Genomic DNA, 19,282 nt, shown 5'->3' on the forward strand with positions numbered 1-19,282 from the left:
GTGCCGGCAGGAGTTGAGTCCGAAAAGCTTGCTAAGGAAATCGATATCGAGATCGAAATCAGGACTAGACTAGACTGAGTTCTGTTTTGAAAACGGTTGGATTGGAGCCCATGAAAGTGGGTCTGCGCAACGGCTGCTATTAATTTCTTTTTAATTTTGGCTTTATACTCGACCAGGTTGCACCACAATTTACAATTCGCCTACTATTTATTAATTGTTGCACTTTGTCATCGTTAGCTATGCATTGTTCTTTGGTTTACGAAGTACCGCGTACGTAGTAGCAACATCGAAAAAGTTTTCCAAAAGGATTAGCGTATCGGTATTATGTTGTATATATCTACACGTATGTATATAGTTCAATAGTTATTCATGCACTGGTATATAAGTATGTATAATATCTGTGTATATGCTGTATAGAACTATCTTGAATAATACATTCATATGCTCTTGTATACCCTATCGTAGATTCGAAATACGTACGTTACATACATAAACGTAGTTTGTGGTTTTAGTTGCCATATTTATAGTTGTCGGTATGTATATGTACTATGTATAGACACAATTTGTTCACAATTCTCTCTAAGTTTATTTAGAAATAGAGGCGGTGGCTTTTATTTGGACTCCATTTATACATTTAGTCAGTGAGACGAATCGTAATCGTAAATAAATCATTCAATAAAAATGCAGAAACAGCAAGATAGAGTAAGGCTCTGGCGGCATGAGTCGAGTCACAATTGACAGCGGCGGCCCACATATGTATGCTAAACTTCTACGCTGCTACACTAAGTTACCTAAATGACGAGTACTCTACACATTTCGAACTACAAAATCGCAAACAAAATCCCAAAACCATTAACAAAAGCCATGGAATTTAACGCAGTACATGTACATTTAATTTAATTTAATTTAATTTGTTTGTTTTTCTGTTTCTGTTTGCTCTCTCCCCTTTTCCCCATAGTCTGGTAGTATAGCAAAATCACATTTGAATCTCTTTTTGTTTTGTGAGAAAAAATCTAAATCACGCTTTTCAAATTGCTTCGTTCAACTTTTATACAATGCTTCGCTTTGTCTGCGCTATCAAGTTCAGATATGTGTGTATGCCAGGGTGTTTCGGGATGTGGATGTGGCCATCGGCCCTTTAACCATAAAGTGCATTTATTACATATGTATGCCCTGTATATATATATTTGCAGAATTTGTCGAACGATCGTCCCAATTGATGCAAATAATTGGCTTTTGGCGGGCTAAAGTAACTTGAATTGCACGTGAAGTATGCTTTATCCTAGCTTAGACGTTAATAATACATTTAGTATGGAGTATTTATTCCTAATTGCCATGTATGTTACACAACTACAGTTAAGTTTTACTTTGAAATTGACATTAGGATCATTCTTCTTGGCTCGCATCGCAAGATGCTGTTGGCCGAACATCGACTCGCTTAAATAATTAAATTAGAGTTCCAACACTACACTGGAATGGAATTGTAAATAAAAGTTTCTGTGGTGCAATTACATCTACTTGTAATTCTATCTATATTTAGGTATAAGCAGCTATGTTCTGCAATAGTTATTGTGCACATTTCTAAATTAATTGAAAGACAATTGACACTAAGCTTATTGTTTCCAGCTTCCAAACTTTGTGTTCCCAATCACTGAATTGGTGTTATTTATTGTTATCGTTAACGTTTATGGTTTACTTCAAATTTTGTCAGTTGCATTATTGTATTTAGCTTAGGTCTAGTATACATTTATTTAGTTTTACACATATGAAAATAGAGGATGAAAAATTGGTAAATCACTTTGCGAAGCAAATTGAGCAACTTATTGAGAATGATATTTCGACTTTAGTGTCATTTTCCATTTCCATTTGACTTATGGACCCATTTGTTTTTATTTTATACGAGTATTCCTATACATAAGTGAATTTTGTGTTTTTTAACTTCTTTACAATTTGTGTGTGTTTCCGGTATTCCCTTACTGCAACGTATTTATAAAAATATAAAACAAACTTTACAAAGCAAGCGAACCTTGTGCATATATACACATTCTATGTGGTAAATGCATGCGCTTTAATTTTAACTTTACAAACGAAGTTTAACAATTTTAATTTACAATTTTATTGCTTAAGTATTTACAATTTGACTCCGCGCAATCGGGTCAACAAAGTTTCAAGCGAGCGTTTTCTTCCATTTGTATTATTGTATCTTAGCAAGAACATATATATCAAGGCTATATGTTAAATCGGGCTTTTGTGTTATGTGGTTGGAAAACTTAGTCCAAACTAAAAGTAATCAATAGCGAACCAAGTAGGAAATTATACGATAGCAACTTAGGTTTGGTCCCTTTACTTTTCCTCACAAAATGTAAGACTTACTTTCCTTTCAGATCCGCTCTTGGATAGTCAGTTCGTAAATAAGCTCTTTGGGTTCTATTCTACAAAAATGTGTCGTTTAACTAAAAGAAAGGGTGTTAAGTGAATGGTTAGGGCCGCTGTAAAAGCAATTTGGGAACCGGTGAAAAGTCGAGTCTAGGCCACAAACAAATTGATTTAACTCAGCTTTCCCAAAACGCCAACTATGTACGCAATTCCAAGAGCAATTATTTTAACTATTTATTCGAATTCGTAGACAAACAATTTGGCGTTTGTCATTGCTGCTGAGTTCCAGCAACTGCCATCAATCAATGACCACAGCAGCGGACATGCGACATGCAATTTAACGCCACTTGCAATGCAACAAAAAATGACTGAAATAATATTAATCCCGCCAGATAAATAGAGAAACAGCTGCATTTGTACTGGGTCCATTGTTGTGGTCTCGACTGAAAAGGGAATAAATAGAGCATAGATAAATACACGCTTCTCCTATTAAGAGGCTGAAAAAACAGGCCGTACGAAAGGACAATCAGGCTAAATCCTGGCCCACGTCGTTGGCCAAAGCCAGGGAAAAGGCAATGCATTTTAAATGGAATATTTGTGTAAGTCGTTTCTTTTCCCTGCCCGACTTTCTTGCCCGGCTGGGAAATGAAATAATAGACAAAGGATTAGGGAGTAGAGTCCGCTTCTTTACATAAAGTTCGGCTTAAGTAAATAATTTATTGAGCCGCAAACACAAACAGATAGACTTGGACAAAGAAATGGCTTAGGCATTTGGCTGTAGCCGTAGATTCGTAGATTGAGGGGTCGCATCGGGCCAAGAATGGAATGCTACACGTATGTGTGGACCAAGCCCAAGTCGTTTGATAAATGCTTCTCTTGCCCCTGATTGACCCTATCCTGCTGCTCCTGTTGGCTAACAATATTGTTCTCCTTGCAGGGGGTCGGCTTAAAAAAGTTTGCCCCCAGATTAAGCAGGTCGGAAGACCACACTGAGAGGCGGCTGACGGATTGGCAGGCGTCCTGAGCCCGGCGGTCAGTCCTTTTAATTAAACATTGTTAAATGTAATTTCACAAAATCGGTCATGTGGAAAATGATTGGGAAGCGGCCCTCTGGCATCAAGTTAACCAGTTTGCAAAGTGAAGACAAGCAAAGTTTGGAAAAATCTTAAAAGCGCCGGAAACTGTGCGGAAACTGTTTAAAATAAACGTCAATACTCGAACACCAATATATTGATGGTGAAGAATTTAAAATTACAAACTAAAACTCTTTAATTTAAACATCCAGCTGAATCTCTAATTAGTTTATCCATGGTTAGCCTGCATATTCATTTTGTTTATGCGTGGCATTGAATTAATTTACCGTCGGCTTAAATCTCGCGTGTGGGTTAGAGTTAATTAGTTTACTGCAAGGATTATTCTATTTTACAGTTCAGCGGGTGATAATTGTTTTTCAGCGACTCGTATGCCGTGTTTTAAATCAGACCTGCCCACAAAGAGAGCCACTCAAATACTGTCAATTAATTTATGGGCTTTTCGACTAGAGATAACAGCATTTAGTAAAAAAAAAACTAAAATAGACAACTGCATAATATAAACGTAACCTACATTCAGAAACGAACTTTGATATTTAAGTGTTATAAATTTAAAGATATTTATGAAAAATTGTTGTGACTTGTTTTCAAGTTATCTGAGATTTTTAAAAGAAAATTAAATTATAGTTTGTGAAAGCCTTTTGCTCTTAACTGTTACCATTTAAAACTAAACAAATTGTTTCGCAACTAAAGTCTGATTTTGTACCAATCTGAATATGAGCTTTATTGCGAGCATTACGTAGTGTTTTTAACTACTTAGTTAGATAGGCACTAAAATTACTTACCACATGCAGCAAGCAACTGAAAAGTGGCTAACTAAGTGTGTATCCAATGTTAACAAATTAGCAAAACTATTTTACTCAACAAAATTAATTTAAATGGAAAACTTTAAAATGCTTCGCGATTCAATGTCGATTCTTATTGTTATTGTTGTAGCTGTTGTAGTTGTTCTTGTTGTTGTACTTGTAATGGAGGTGGTTGTTATTTTTGTAGTTGTTGTTTGTTCTTGTTGATTGGATTGGTTTATTTTGGTGGTTTTTTTTGGTTTGTTGGTTTTTTTTTGGCTTGGTGACTGAGGTGCTTGTTGTTGTTGTAGTTTCCACTAACTGTACTAGCTGTACTTGTTGTTATGTTGTTGTTGCTAACTGCAAAAATGACAAAAGTATAAGTGAGTAAGGTGAGTTGAAATTGATACACAGAGAAAAATGAGATCAGCTGTAGATCAATTTTCGTGTTCACTTAGGAAACCATATATTGAAATGGAAGAAAGAATGGATTTCTTTAATAAATATTGATCTTTGCAATATCTTTTTTTCTGTGTATAAGTTGTACTACTGCGGGACTGATTGTTCGTAAATAAAACAAAGTTTTCATTCGAGTTTCTTTTGTGTATAAGTTTAAGTTTTTCATTTATTTGTTTTTCGTTTTCGTTTTTGGGTTTCTGGTTTAAGATCAAAGAATTGTATTTATGTACTGTTTGTTTTTGTCGTGGATTTGTTGAAGTGGCTGTTAATGTTTGAAAATTGTTGTTTTTTTCTGTTATTTTCCGCTGTGTTTTTTTGCTTGCCGCAACTCTTGGCTTAAAAATAAATAAGTTTCAATGATGGTTTACAATTTTTCTTTGTTCTTAGGTTTTTGCATTTGCACTACAGCGATTTTATAATTTGCTTATTATCGGTTTTCTGATGCTAACAACATTTAATAAATAGTAGTTTTGAATAGTTTCTAATAATTTGATCATTGTGTCCATTACTTGTGTGTGTGAGTTGGTTTGACTGTTTTCCTGTTTTCGCAAATTTGCTGTGCAGTACATGATATTTTCACTTTTTTTGATAAGATTGATGTGTGTATATATAGATATAAACGTATATATGTATATATATGTCTGGTTATGGCTGATTATGTCTGTGTGCCTGTGTGTAAATGCGACGCAGAATTTTTTCAAAAATTAGTTCATACATAGTCAAAAATTGGTTATCAAAAGGACTTTGCTGTGATTATGTTGCATTCCATAGGCTTATACATATGTAAGTATTATGTATGCGTTTATGTACGAGTGTTTATGTATGTTATAAGTGTACTTAGTATATAATTATGTATGTAATGTGTGTGTCTGCCAGTGTGTTTGTATGCAAGAGTAGTGTGTATTGGTTTCCACATTACTAGCTTATTACACTTATTAGCATATACGAATGGTTAACGACTGTTCAACTAAACACTTAGAAAGTTCGATTTAAATTTGTCTCTATTCGGTATTCGATATTCTTACTGTCCTGCCATCCACAGTGCTGTCCCTTCAAGTATGCTACACTTTACACCTTGCAGCGCGCAGTACAGTCGCTTCCTAGGTAAACTAAATAAGAGCCCGCTGCCCGAACGCAATGAAATACAAAGCTCGAGGCGGAAACGGCGAAATTGGCTTGTCCATGCGTTAATTATTAAATTTAGTTAATGAGATTGTATTCATTCGGTGGATTAGTTTAACAAGTGTATGTGTGTGGTGTCAAATACAGAACCCATTTCCGCCACACAGCAAACCCTAAATTAAAGTATGAACTAACTAAACTAAACTAAACTAAACTAAACCGATCAACGAAAATTCAACTAAATTGCATATTAACATAGCTATTATTATTAGATGAGGGTGTGTCTGTGTGTATTAACCGAACACAAGTGAAATTATATTGCACAACTGCCCTGCGGTTTGGCTCTAAGTAAGTGTGCGTATCCTGTAGTGTCTCTCTGTGTGTGTGTGTGTGTGATGGCTTACAACCGGTCGGTTATTGTTAAATGGAATCGTCATGGCTGCCACATCGGAGTACTGATAAACTGCAGGTCCTGCGGACCAGAGGCCTGTGCATTCGGATTCGAACTGAGCACCAGCACACATACACCAACTAATTGCAGCCCGAGAGTATGCAATTGTTCTGGGCAGGGCAGCCCTCTCGCAGATGGGAGCTTAAAATTGCTAATAAATTATTAAGGTCCCAGCCGGGCATTTGAGATCCTGGGCCTGGGTCTATGCCTGCGCCTGGACTAGTTCTTGAGCGGACCTGAACGGGTGGGTGGTTTATTCATGCTGCATGTCGGGGAACTAAATAATGTCTGCTAAATACCAGGCCTAATTCACTAATACTCGTTCCTGTAAGGGAGGGGAAATGATTTCATCGAATTTCGTTTCTTGCAGTTTCGTTTACTTTGCGTTGTGGCTTACTTTTTTTTACATACTTGCACACTAAGACATTTAGGTATGTGTGTTTAATAAGGAATCGTCAATATATATTTATATACGTTTCTAATACATAATAGACATCTATTGGAAATTCAAACGTGCTAGCATTTGATTATGTTAAAATTACTCATATTATTTGATTTGTATTAGATTTTTTTTTTCAAAATTATCACCAGTAATTACGCATACGACTACACTATGCAGTTGTCCGTTTGCCCTTTAAAACTTGCCTTCGTCCTCGTCTGTCTGTGTCTGTATTCGTGTCTCCTGTCTCCTGTCTCCTGTTTGTCTGTCTGTGTCTGTTTCTGTATCTGTGTCTGTTGTGTAGTGGGTGTAATTTGTGGTGTAATTATGTAAGTATTCGCTTCTCATACATGTAATTGCATTACTAATAACGCCAAAGTAACTTCTTTGTTTATATTTGCGCTTGATTTTTCTCTTCATTTTTTAAGATTTGCTTGGTTAAAGATTTTCTTGCTTTTAAAATTGACTCGCGCTACCTTCTCTTTTATTAAAAACTATATTCGAATGTATATATGTGGATGTGGTGTCGTATTACTATGTATGTTATGATCTCTGATATATATATATATATATATATATATTTATATATAAATATTTATGTATATAAGTATTTGTATGTGTGTATGTAAGTATAAACTATAAGCCTATAAGAATATAGTTTTAGTTGTTCATCTTTTGTTTATTCGTTTTTCATAGGTTTCTTTATCCATTAGTTTTTATTCTTTTTTTCTCATTATGCACATGCATTCTAGATTATTATGAATTCGTTTCGGTGTACAAAGTTCTTGTTTTGTTTAGTGTTTCTCATTTGCCTCTCGGGGGGTATCAACTTAAAAACAGAAAACGATAGTAGCAAACAAAAGCTCTCATAGGATCGTAGACGTTTAGCAAATTGAATGCAGCTCGTAACTGGTAAGCGTGTTCAAGCGGCACGGAAGAAAAATAGTAAAATAGTCGAAAAGCGCAAAACCGAAGACGGAAATTTTTGCTGGTGTCGCCAAAAAACCCTGGCTCCAAAAATGTTTGCATTATAAAGCTCAGTGAAAGACACTTCAGAAACTCGAGCAATGCTCTACTGTTTCTCCCTCTTTAAAGTAATAATGTACCCAGTTTTCAACTCGTGTGTGGTGTCAGTGTTGCTGTTGTTGCTGTTTCATAATTGGACGGTTTCACAAATTTTAATAATTTCATTTTGTTTTGATTCTTGGTGGTTGTCAATTCAGTATTGAACAAACTGGTCCATTTGTGTAGTTGGTGTCATTAGGCAAATTGTCTAACGAACTAAGACGAATTGTTTGAAAATACACGAAAAATGTGGACCTGCCATTGCAACAATGACATTCCGAACGAACCAATGTTTGATTGGGTGGACAAGTTCAGGAAAATTGTGAGTTGTTACTTATAAACAGCACCTACCTTGTACCCCATGAGCATTTTTTGGAGTTGAAAACTACGAGGCAATTGCAAACGTAATTTAAATGAACTCATAATACAGAAATTGCTACATAAAATTACATGCAATTAGCAAAAGCCAGCGATTTGGGAAGGCCTTCATAACAAGTTCTTGTCGTTGACAACCTTTAAATGATCTTGTTTCAATTCAACAAAATTGTTTAACGAAATTTGACTAATTTTCTTTTATTTAATTTCGAATGCGTTTAAATTATATTTAAATAATTGCTACTAGAAGATTATTTTCTTGCTAAATTTCGTTTGGGAACATAAGCGCAAATAAACATAAAAAAATTTTCCTAGTTATCAAATTTTTAAAAATTGTGTTTTTAAATAATACTTTAAAGTAATTACTTATTACAAATTATAGCTTAAATCTATTCTTGGGTTTTTTTTCTTTTTGTTTTTCTTTTTGTTTGCTCTATTTGCTTACATACAATTCTTATTGGCGTTTTCGTAAAGGATTGTAAGGATTATGTCTGTTCGCAGTTTTGCTGCTTATTGAAAAGTGCTCCGGGTCATTGTATTTTCTTTTTTTACATTGATAATGCCTAAATTGTATTATTACAAAACTTAGGCCCTTAAATTTGAATGCTTCAAAATTTTGATATGTTCAAAATTCAGGATAACACTAGAGATTATTTGGCATATAATTTAGTTTAGGTTTACTTTTCATTAGTCGCTGTTCTCATGCCCATAAACAAAAAGAAAAGGATGTGCGTTATAGGATGCTTTTTAACTATACTTTGCTTTAAATGCTTGCGAGTTTTCTATAGTTTCAAAAGCAAATTATTTGTCATGTTTCAATTCCTATTAGAATATACAAAAACCTGACAATGATGTGAGGGTGATCAAAATAAAAATGCAATTGCCAGATACTTTTACATATATATTTATATCAAAATATGAGCGCGCATGTTACAAACTCTGGGCTTAAAAAATACGCTTTAAAAAATAACAACAAAATTTAAATATTAAATAAAACAAATCATATAAATACACGCATAAATATATTTATGATTTTATATATTCAACTGACGTTGCCATGCTTCCTTTGAGGCAAGTACCAAAAGATTTCATCAGCTAAATATATAAATATATTTATTTGTCTCTATTTTTACTCATACAAAATTAAAGATAAGAAAAATAAACACAAAACAAATTGTGTTAAATGTCAAATAAAACTATTAACAATAAAAATTCCAGATTACACTTTGTATATTCGTAAATTAAATAGCTACCAAGTTTTTATTTATTTTATATTATGTATTATTGTATTATAGTAGTTTGTTTATTGATCTGATTATGATCAAATTAGGAGCTTCAAGATCGTTGTTGCTTTATTTTCTTAAAAAGTAATTTTTATTAATTAATTATTAACGAGATTGTTTGCTTCTTTATAATTAATTCCCGTTTTTCGTTAAATCATGTTAATTATTTAAATTAAGTACAATAATACTTAATTTTTAGAAAAATATTTTACAATTAAGGATTAAAAAACAATTTACATAATAACTAAGACTGTAAAGACACTTGAAATAATTACACGAACTAGTTATCGAAATGAGAAAATTGCAATAAATAAAATAGAACAAACGAAGTCTCGTTTAAAGCCCAAATTGCACATAGTTAATTGATAGTTATATGAATGAAATGGTCTACATGAAAGCTTAACAATGCTGTCAAGCGATGAACTACGAAAAGTGTGAAGAAAATTCTTTTAGCGGCCCTAGCAATATGTATTCGTTGATTTGCATTAAAAACAAATGTAGTATAGAACACCGCCCTGTAGAAAGGCAGTTATGAGCACGGTTCTCTGTGGGTCTCAAACTGCCGACCAGCAGGGCTTAAAAGTAAAATTATACAACTCAAGTGAACCCATAGATTATATCGTATGTATTACATTATTATTTCGCATCTCTTGTTTATTTTGTTTATATTATAGGTTATCTAACATACGCCTTTGATATGGTGTTGTTGCTGTTGCTTTATTGCTGATATTGTTAATTCTTTTGTTTTCGTCGACTTTTACTCGCATTTGCAATACGTCCTCACCCATCTTTAGTAGTAGCTTTGCTTGGCTAACTTTACTTGGAGTTCTGAAATGTTTGGCTCTGTCTTCTAATTTTAAAACGCCTCAAAAATATGTTGTTTTGTTGTATGTTTTGCTGTCTGCATGTCTGAACGATGCTGCTTCTTAACTATGCTAGATGCTCTTTTTTAGATTAGCACTTAACTAAATTTTCTTGTAGTTTTAATCTTTTTTTTCCCTTAGCTTGTGTTGTTTTTTTATTCTTTTGTTTTGTTTTGTTTTAGTTATTTTGCTTTTTACATTTAGTGTAAATTAAAATTAATTTTAATGTAAATACAAATACACCTCATACATATAAATTTATGCCTTTTTTAACTTTGTAAATTAAGCACAAAAATTATGTTTACCATCTTGTCTTTTTCTTGTTTTGTTAATAGTAAAAACATTGGCTTGTGCAAGTTTTTATTTCTTTCCTTTTTGTTTTTGTATTCGTTAAAGTAAGAAATTTAAAATCAACTGCCATACATGCTGCAGTGGTCGGTGCAGCAGTTTGCAGAGCTTTACATTTTTGCATAACTAAAATTAATAAATTTCATTTAAAATTGCTAAATTTTTGGTTTTAATTTACACAAATATTATCCGTTCAATAAATATTTTTTGTTAAGACTTTTTCTCACGCCCGAATACTTGTCGAAATATTGTCCAAAGAAATGTTTCTTTTTGTTGCATTAATATATTCGTATCCAAATTCAAATCATATTACATTAACTATACAGAAGTCTGCCGTGGGATGTGGGAATAAGGAGGGGTGGGGTAGTGGCGGTGAAGGTCAAAGGTCATAGAGAAAGGAGGTACGTGCGCTTGAGGGGGAAGAGCGGAGCGGGGGCAGGGAATTTCTATAGTTATTTTAACATGGTTTCGTTTTGAGTTACAATTATTTATTTTTGGTTTAGTTTGTCGTTTTTTTTATCAATTAAACATTACATAGTTTACAATTGGTTGAAGTTTTTTCCGTTTTCTTGCAGTTGTGTGAGAAAGTCCTAATGCTTCATTGTAACAATAATAACAATTCAAATTTTTTTATATTATTTTGCATGTTTTTGTTGTTGCCACGCAAACGCATGTAATGTAATGTAATGTGCATCAAGTGTTCATTCGGTGTGGCTTTTAAACGAGGCCATATCGTACATAGGCTGTCATATTAATTAGCTGAATTGATATATGGTGAATTCAGTAAATCTATGCAAATGGCTCGTAGAAAAGTTACATGCGTTTGCGCTTAATTGAATTAATTGTAGTTGGTTTTTTTTATAAGTTGATTTAGCAATCAATTTATTTGAAATTCTTCAGTTGTTGCCGCAGCATTCTCCGTCAGCATGTCATATCGAATGTGTAAGCCATCATCAAGTTTGTCTATCTGTTGTTGAAGTTGAAATTGAAGTTGAAGTTGAAGCTGTAGCCGTTGCAGAGGCAGTTGCTGCTGCCTGCTGCTGCTGTCTGCTACTGCTGCTGTTGTTGTTGTTGTCTTTTGCCTGTTGTCTACGACCAATTCCCCTCCTTCAGTATAGTTTTGTATTGTGTTCTAGTTAAGCCGGTTGTTGTTTGCTTGCTTACACAATCGTAATCAAATCTCAATTGTAGATGTCCACCTTGGTATCGACCTCGTTCTCCTTCTCGATCATGCCCTCGCTGGTCGCATTGTTCCAGGCCCCATTCATGCTCTTGGACGAGGAAAAGCACAGCTTCATGATGAATGGGAACTTGGTGCCTAAAGTCGAGAAGAGAGGGAGGAGAGAGCACGCATAAAACATGTATAAGGTGGTGTCGTTTCTTGACGAAAACAAATGTTATAGTCACACATATTCATTAAGTTATGGTGTAGTATAGTGTATAAGTGTTGTATATTCTTGAATTTAGTTTTATTGATTTTGCAAGCGCAATCTTTGATTGTGCGAAGGTATTGGAGGGGTGGGGGTGGTTTATTGGGGATGAATGGGTTGAAAACGTATTGAAGCCGTTTGCCTACACCAATGCAATGCAATTGAAGCCCGTTGGCTGAATGATTTTACACGGAGCAATCGAAATCACTCAAATAGCAAAACAGCAATGTGGTATACGTGGTATATGTATAACTGATGGAGGGTGAAAAGAGCCATTTGTTTGCCATCAGCATAATTCTGCCGCCTAAAAGTACGCACTGGCGTGTTTGCAATCAGCATGCACTTGCATTTGCATTTGCATTTCCATTTGCCCAGGAATGCATGGCCATGTGTTCGTGCGATTGTGTTTGCCTTCTTTACACTTTTAATTACTATTTACCATGCACTCGAGCAGCCCTCCGAGCAGCATCTCAAATGCGCCAACGACATATAATCAAATCGAGGATATCGACAATTTATGCATGAGCATTGAACAGTTCTGTTGGCCACATTCCTAGTCGATTTTCTCCCCCACATGGCGTAGCGTAGCAAGCAATGACAGCAAGCAGCTGTAAGCCCTTTTTAAGGTGTGTCAAAGTCAAGAAAAAGTGAACTATTTCTCTGCCAACCTTTCTGAATAAATGCATTGCTAAATGTTCTAGATGTCAAATGAATATTGGCCATGTAAACATGCTAATAAAACCCTAGAATTTGCGGAATAGTAATTTATTTTAGGGGGAACTTCTGCTGGTGAAATATTTATGCGAAAAGTTTATATCGGTCGTCAAGCCATTTGTAACCGAGCCGCGAGTCCCGAGACTAATTGTTGGCGAAGCGCTGCAAGCGCCGAAAGGGCGACCCATTTATGAATAACTGCAAACTGAAATTGTTTATCTTAATTACCAAATTAAAATTTTCATCGCTGGCAACATAACTGGAAAGTTTTTGTTACACCACCACCACCCCACAAAAAGAAAACAGCCAAAGAAACATGAAAGGTTGAAGTTTGCATTGGGGGACAGTCGGCAAGTGGTAGCTTTTCAGGGTGTGGGTGGGTGTGGGTGTGGGTGAGGATGATGGTTTTCGGTGGATGGCGGGTGTAATTTTTGATGTGCGGCTGCTGCTGCTGCTGCTGCACAACAGCACAAGTCGAAAGGCCATGCAAAATAGCTGCCAAACTTTAGACTCTCGTTCAGCTGGGATTTTTTTTAGTGGAACGAAGTGGGGTCGGAAAACAAAGTTGCCTACTTATTGGGGCGTGTTCTTAAGGTTTTTGATGAGGGACAAAGACAGAGACAGGGACAGAGAGAGAGTGAGAATTTTGTGTAAATTTTCGGTTTCGGTTTTGATTTTCGGGAGGATGGCCACATATAGATTTGACTTTCTTTTGAATAACACTTAAACACAACACTATCTCACCTTTACCCTCAATAGGCAGATGGTTGCACTTCATGATGGCCAGCACAGCCTGCGAAATGTTGGGGAACTCGATCAGTCCCGATGACGAGCGCTCGGTCTTCAAAGGGAACAGGCGCACCGATGTGGCGGGCACATCCTTGATGTTGAAGATTCCAATCAGCTGGTCCTCGGTCAAGCCGGGCGGTGTGTTGAAAAAGTGCAAAATCTAAGGAGAAGGGAATTTATTTAAATAACACATTTCAAAAGAAAACATGTGGAAAGCCCACCTTGCTCGGTGGTTGAATGCGATTCTTGCTGGCCTGGGCCGGCGATAGGAAACGATTGTTCTTGGAGCCAGTGTACTCCTTGAAGCTGGGTGTATGATCGGGCAGCAAGAACGGGTTGATCACCTCGGATAGGAAATTCTGTTTGGAGAATGCGATCTGTATTTTGCCGCCAGTGCCAACGGGAATGTTGTTCAAGTGCTGTACGCAACGCTCAACGGCCACCGAGTCGCCCATTTGCACCATGGCGGTGCCCTCTTTGGTCTTCAAGAACTTGATCTGGAACGGGAAGAAAAGTCATATTTTATTTTTAATATTTTAACCATAATTGTTATTCCCCAAAAGTGACGATAGCGACGCCATTCAATCAGTGCTGGTCACCTGCAACGTCCACCCCGGTGTAATTAATTATATGCCCCAGCTGGCCCACACTATGGCCTCTTCTACCCCGACTTCCACTATGTTTCCCTGCCCAAGGGTGCCCCCAGGTTGATTGAATTCTCTTGTCGCTGTCATCTCTCGCTCTTAACCCAATCTGCCAGGCGAGAAACGTAGCAGAGTTCTACATTATCATTGAATTCAATTTAAAATTTTCTTCAAACGCAATTATATAACAGAATGGCGTCCTTAATTCTCCATTCATTGTGTGTATTGCCGTCATATGAGTACACGCCCAGCCACTCCCACAATGGTTATAGCCGAGCCCTTCCTTATTGGGTCATCAAAGTCAGTCGTGTACGTGCCCAATAGCCAAAAATAGCTGAAAATATTATCCTTGCTTGTGATTTTCACTTGACAAATATTCGGAATGTCATTTGACACTGGCTTGTATTATTATGAGTATAGGAAATTGATAATGCTGAAAAGGCGAAAAACTTGCAGCTGACTTTAATTGGATTGGAAGAGTTTTTTTTACATTTAATAAAGGCGGTTTCTCTTTTTTATAGTCTGTCTTCATAAAGGGGCTACTATTTATTGGTACAAAAATCTTTAAAAAATTTGTTTTCCCCCTTTACACCTCACTAAAAACCGATTTGTTGCATTATAATTTCCCAAGCAACAATTACAAAACGAGCCCAGAGCCGGGAGAAAGTGAAAATCAATGGAAATGCTGGCGGCTCAGCTTGGATAATTCCTTCGTTCATTCACTCGCTTGGCTGGTTGGCTGGTTGACTGGCTGGCTGCATTGGCAAATCAATTTGCTGGCCGCTGCCAGGCATTGAACTCAGTGGAGCGGGGGCCTGTATTTTGGCCAAAAGCTGAAACGAGTTTTCGCAATTGACTCGGTTGGCCAGCGAAAAATAGAGAAGCGGACCGAGAGCACCTGTCCAAATTGGACGCCGCTACAATTTTGTTTTTCAAATGCCTTAATTTGGCGTATTGATGTCGGGTTTTTTTTCTCTTTGCACGCACCGAGAAGTGAGCTTGGCATTTAGTTTTTTCTATCTTGATTTATTTTCCGCTCGGTTTGCGGCGACTGCAGTTGGGGTCGACCGAATTTAATTATGACTGCAGGCACTTGGCCAAGTTAATTGCAGCCGGAGGCCAGCTGCACAGCCAGAAAACCAGCAAGAAGTCCTGCTCAGGGCGCAGAAATCGATACTCTTTTTTTCCCGAGCATGCTGCACAAATTATAAGCTCATTAAATAAATTATTCAATTATTAAATATCACCCATATATGTATGTCCTTCGCACATACCCAATTATATTATAATGAACTGCAAACATTTCAAAATAAACAAAGGCAACGGCGGACGGCGGACGGGGAATGGCGGTCTGTGTGTAAATGGGGCAAACAATTTGCTTATAATTAAACCAAACCCCCTGACACATCCGCATTCAAACTACGTATGGTGCATGGCATTCCGTGGCAAAGCTCATGGAGTGTGTCTAAAGTGGGACGCAATCAAAACGAATACGCCTGAATGGAGTACGAATAAAAGAATGGGATCGAGTGGGTCTGGCCAAAAGTAAATAAAAACTAAATGAGGCTTATCGAATGCGAATACGAAACCGAAACCCAATGCGAGACACGAAACGGAATCATAAAAATAAAACAATGTATAAAAATAAATATAGACCATAAATCAGTCAAGCAGAAAGCGGCCAGATAGCCCCTGCTGCTGTGCTGCTGCCATGAATGCCCAGAAACAAAACGATAATGAAATTACAAACATGCAAACATAAGGATACCACTCTCACACACACAGAAATAGAACCGCGCCAGCAGGATTCTCTGGCCAAATCAAAGAGCGCTTCATGGCTGGATGGTCAGTGCTGGTCAACAGCCGCAGTCGCAGCCGCAGCAGCGGCAAACATTCGGTGCGTGTCTAATGAGCTGTGCTGTACTCCACTCCCCCTTAAATTTTCCCTTGCCATTTTCCACCCCATGACCCCCTAGTGCGCCACTGCGTTAATTAAAATGCGACCCCCTCTCGCCCGAGATCGCTTTGTTGTGCAATGTGGCATGGTGTCTGCTCTGCCATTTGATTTAATTGCTCACGCGCAGCTTAAAAGCAGCAGCAGCAACAATGGCTGACCTATGCCCCCATCACCCACCCATCCAACCATCCCTTCGATTTTCCCTGCCCATCCCATCCCACATTGTATCCAAATGTTTTTTTAATGCGTATTTAATTGAGTGCGTGTATTTTGTTGGCCTTTAAAGACACACTCGCCATTTGACTTTTCCGAAAAACCTTTGCCCTGCTGTCAGCAGCCTGTCGTTCAGAGTCCCTCGAGTCGTTGCTCTCCTGTCCTTATTTTTGTCATGCCATTTAACCTGAAAATCAATTTGTTGATGACTTCATCGCCCGGACCCAGAAATAATTAACCAGATTGCTTCGTTGGGGCGGAAGGAAACTGTGCTTGGCAATATTTTCTTTTGAGGGGGAAAAGGGGGAGGAAAAGTGGAAATTACAAATCGCAAAATGCAAACACAATTCGAGCGTATTCCCCTGGGTTCCTCCTTTGGACATATTTGACAGCTTTGCCCCAATCAATATCGATAGCTGGAAATTTCAGCAAACATATTTTCGGCAGGTTAATCAAATTCCTTCCAGCGAAATGTTTATGCCAAACCCTATTAGAGCAGACTTATTGAAATCTAATACGGTGTATTTCCGTTTCTGGAATCCAGAGGGTAAGGGCATCCGGGTTTCGTTTATCCATAATTTAGGGAAGACAAGATCCCGAACGGTACGTCCCATGGGAATCCCATTAGCACCAACACATGGTGTGGGCCGGTCACAAAAAGAGGCTGACGATGGATACACTCATGCAACGGCACTTTGATTGAGTAGCCATCAATTTCTCATTCGCAATCCAAACATGTCGGCCCATAAACTCGCAGATACATCCAAACAGAGCACTCCACACACCCACACCCACCCACCACAACACACATAAACATCGACTTTATAATGAGGCAACAGCCCTGGCTTTTCACTCTTGTGAACTCAGTTGCATAGCGACAGGCGCAGCGAACCGAACGCTTTGCGATGGGTGGAAAACTCGGGCTGAAACCGAGAGTTGGGCTAAAAAAGCGTGTGGGTGGGTGGCCAGAATGAAGAAATGTATATTTGCGGCTCAGCCGCCCAGTGAATAATGTTTGCGCATAATCATTTTTAATGGCTAATGAGTAGTTTCCGTCTCGGACAGGAAGTTCGCAATAAATTTGGCCCTATGGCCGGCCAGCCACCCAACTTCTCTTTCCTCGAGCGAGTGCAAGTGTCAGAGAAAGAAACTGAACTAAATGGCGCCGCGCCTTGAATAATCGTGCCCTCCCAACTAAAGTAATGGCCAAATGAGAGTCCTTCTAGAAATTGTGGGTATATTTGTTGGAATGGAGTAAAGCAAAGGTCAGTTAAATTATTAGCTAATGGAGGGCAGTTGGTGAATGCCAAAAAAACTAAAAAGAAAGAAACTTGGAAGTAATGTGATTTAAAACCATTTACATTAGTGAGTTAATCCCTTAGGAAATTCTTTAAGTCAGAATTCTGAAATTATATAAAGTGAAATAGATTTTTGTTCCAATTCCATCAATCTAAACTCCCGGTAGACTATAAAATTTGTTAAAAGATTTAATAGTTATTTGAAAAATTAAGTTAAACCAATTAAGGTCATATATTCATGGCTTTCGTTTATGTTTCAGTTTTAAAGTAGGGTTAAAGACCACGCATGTAAGTGATTGTATGAGTTGCCATTCGTTTAGTATACGACACACTGAAATTCTTTAACGATATAACTCCTTTGAAACGTTGAATAACCTTTGGCTCCCAGCTACTTCAGTGTGCGGTGAAAGTGGTTCGTGTGGTCTCCTTCAGTCGCCTTGACTCGCTTTATCACTGACATAAACTAAACACAACATGTCGGGGAGCGAAGGGGAACCGCCCACCGCGTTGTCCTTGGCGAGCGCAATTGTCAAAGGACACACACTCGCATTGGAAAAAGTGGGCGGAATCATAGTAGCAATAAAGTGAAAGCTGTGGCACACGGCAAATAAGTTTTTAGCATTTGACTTTGATGTTGGTGCGGCGCTCCCCACAAACTCATTGTTCGGCGGGTGAGTGGTTGGTTCAGATAGCTAAGGCGTTTTTCTGTGGCTGCACTAAATGCTCCCCCGGCGGGCTTTCCGTTTTCGCCAAGCGACTAACAATGAGCACATTCCGAATTGCCATTCGGCAAAGCTTTTTAATGGATTCTTTTTTGGTCGTCATCGTGTTTTGATTTACAAGCGACTTGCCAATCGTTTTACCATTGCTGGAGTTGGAGGTGGTGGAAAAGGAAGTAAGGGTTTGGGGTTTGGATTGGGTGGGACCCACCCGCCACGCCCACGCCCCCACATATAAAGCTGATGACGCTGCACTGATTGCTGTCCCGAGGCGGCTGCCTTTCCCACATCCATAGAATAACCAGAAAACCCCACACATGGCGGGGATATTAATCTAAAACGCTTTATCTAAATGTGTTTAGCCGATCCAACTGCTCACTGGCCTACAATATGGCTGGCGGTTCTACTGGTCTTTGCACTGTCCCGGCCTCGTCCTTTTATTGCCTTTCGTTTTATTTGCACATTTACAAATGGCACACAGACACAAAGTGGTCTTGCGGTTGGCTTCCACACTCAAAAACACCTTTTTTTTCCATCGGCCGATATTTAACCGCAAAGTGCTGACGACCAAGCAAAGCGGCGGCAATGAAATGCGTATTTTCCCTTCTTTTCTTTTTTGTCAGCTTTCTGGCTAAGTGCATGTTGAGGATATTTCCTTTTTCGCTTTCTTTTACAATCTAAAAGGTCATAAGCAAAGGGTTGGCCAGATGATAGGGAAAGGCGTGTGTTCCCTCAAGTGGGGTGTTAAACAGAACATTTGAGTGTGTCTTAACTTTAGTTTACTTAAAAACCAAGAGGACAACTGGGGACCGTTTCTCCCATATTTTCAAAAAAAGGTCGGGATGATTTATCGACCAGAAA

The 19,282-nt window shown here is 37.8% G+C and overlaps 1 protein-coding gene across 27 annotated transcripts in view; it reads right to left on the bottom strand.

Annotated features, from left to right (window-relative positions):
* Window positions 1–9,420: 9,420 nt before the first annotated feature.
* LOC128254852 (heterogeneous nuclear ribonucleoprotein L) overlaps window positions 9,421–19,282 on the bottom strand; it is a 102,809-nt gene continuing 92,947 nt past the window's right edge. For 25 of the 27 annotated variants that reach the window (XM_052984167.1, XM_052984166.1, XM_052984170.1 and 22 more), the window contains 3 exons: window positions 13,812–14,087; window positions 13,546–13,750; window positions 9,421–11,975 (listed from right to left, as the gene is read on the bottom strand). In XM_052984167.1, the coding sequence (XP_052840127.1) occupies window positions 11,839–11,975; window positions 13,546–13,750; window positions 13,812–14,087 (618 nt within the window). In that variant the 3' untranslated portion in view covers window positions 9,421–11,838. The remainder of the gene's footprint in view (window positions 11,976–13,545; window positions 13,751–13,811; window positions 14,088–19,282) is intronic. The other 2 variants (XM_052984185.1, XM_052984176.1) reach the window with 1 other exon arrangement.

Source organism: Drosophila gunungcola, assembly GCF_025200985.1.
Source record: "Drosophila gunungcola strain Sukarami chromosome 2R unlocalized genomic scaffold, Dgunungcola_SK_2 000006F, whole genome shotgun sequence".
In the NCBI taxonomy this organism is placed as follows: Eukaryota; Metazoa; Arthropoda; class Insecta; order Diptera; family Drosophilidae; genus Drosophila; species Drosophila gunungcola.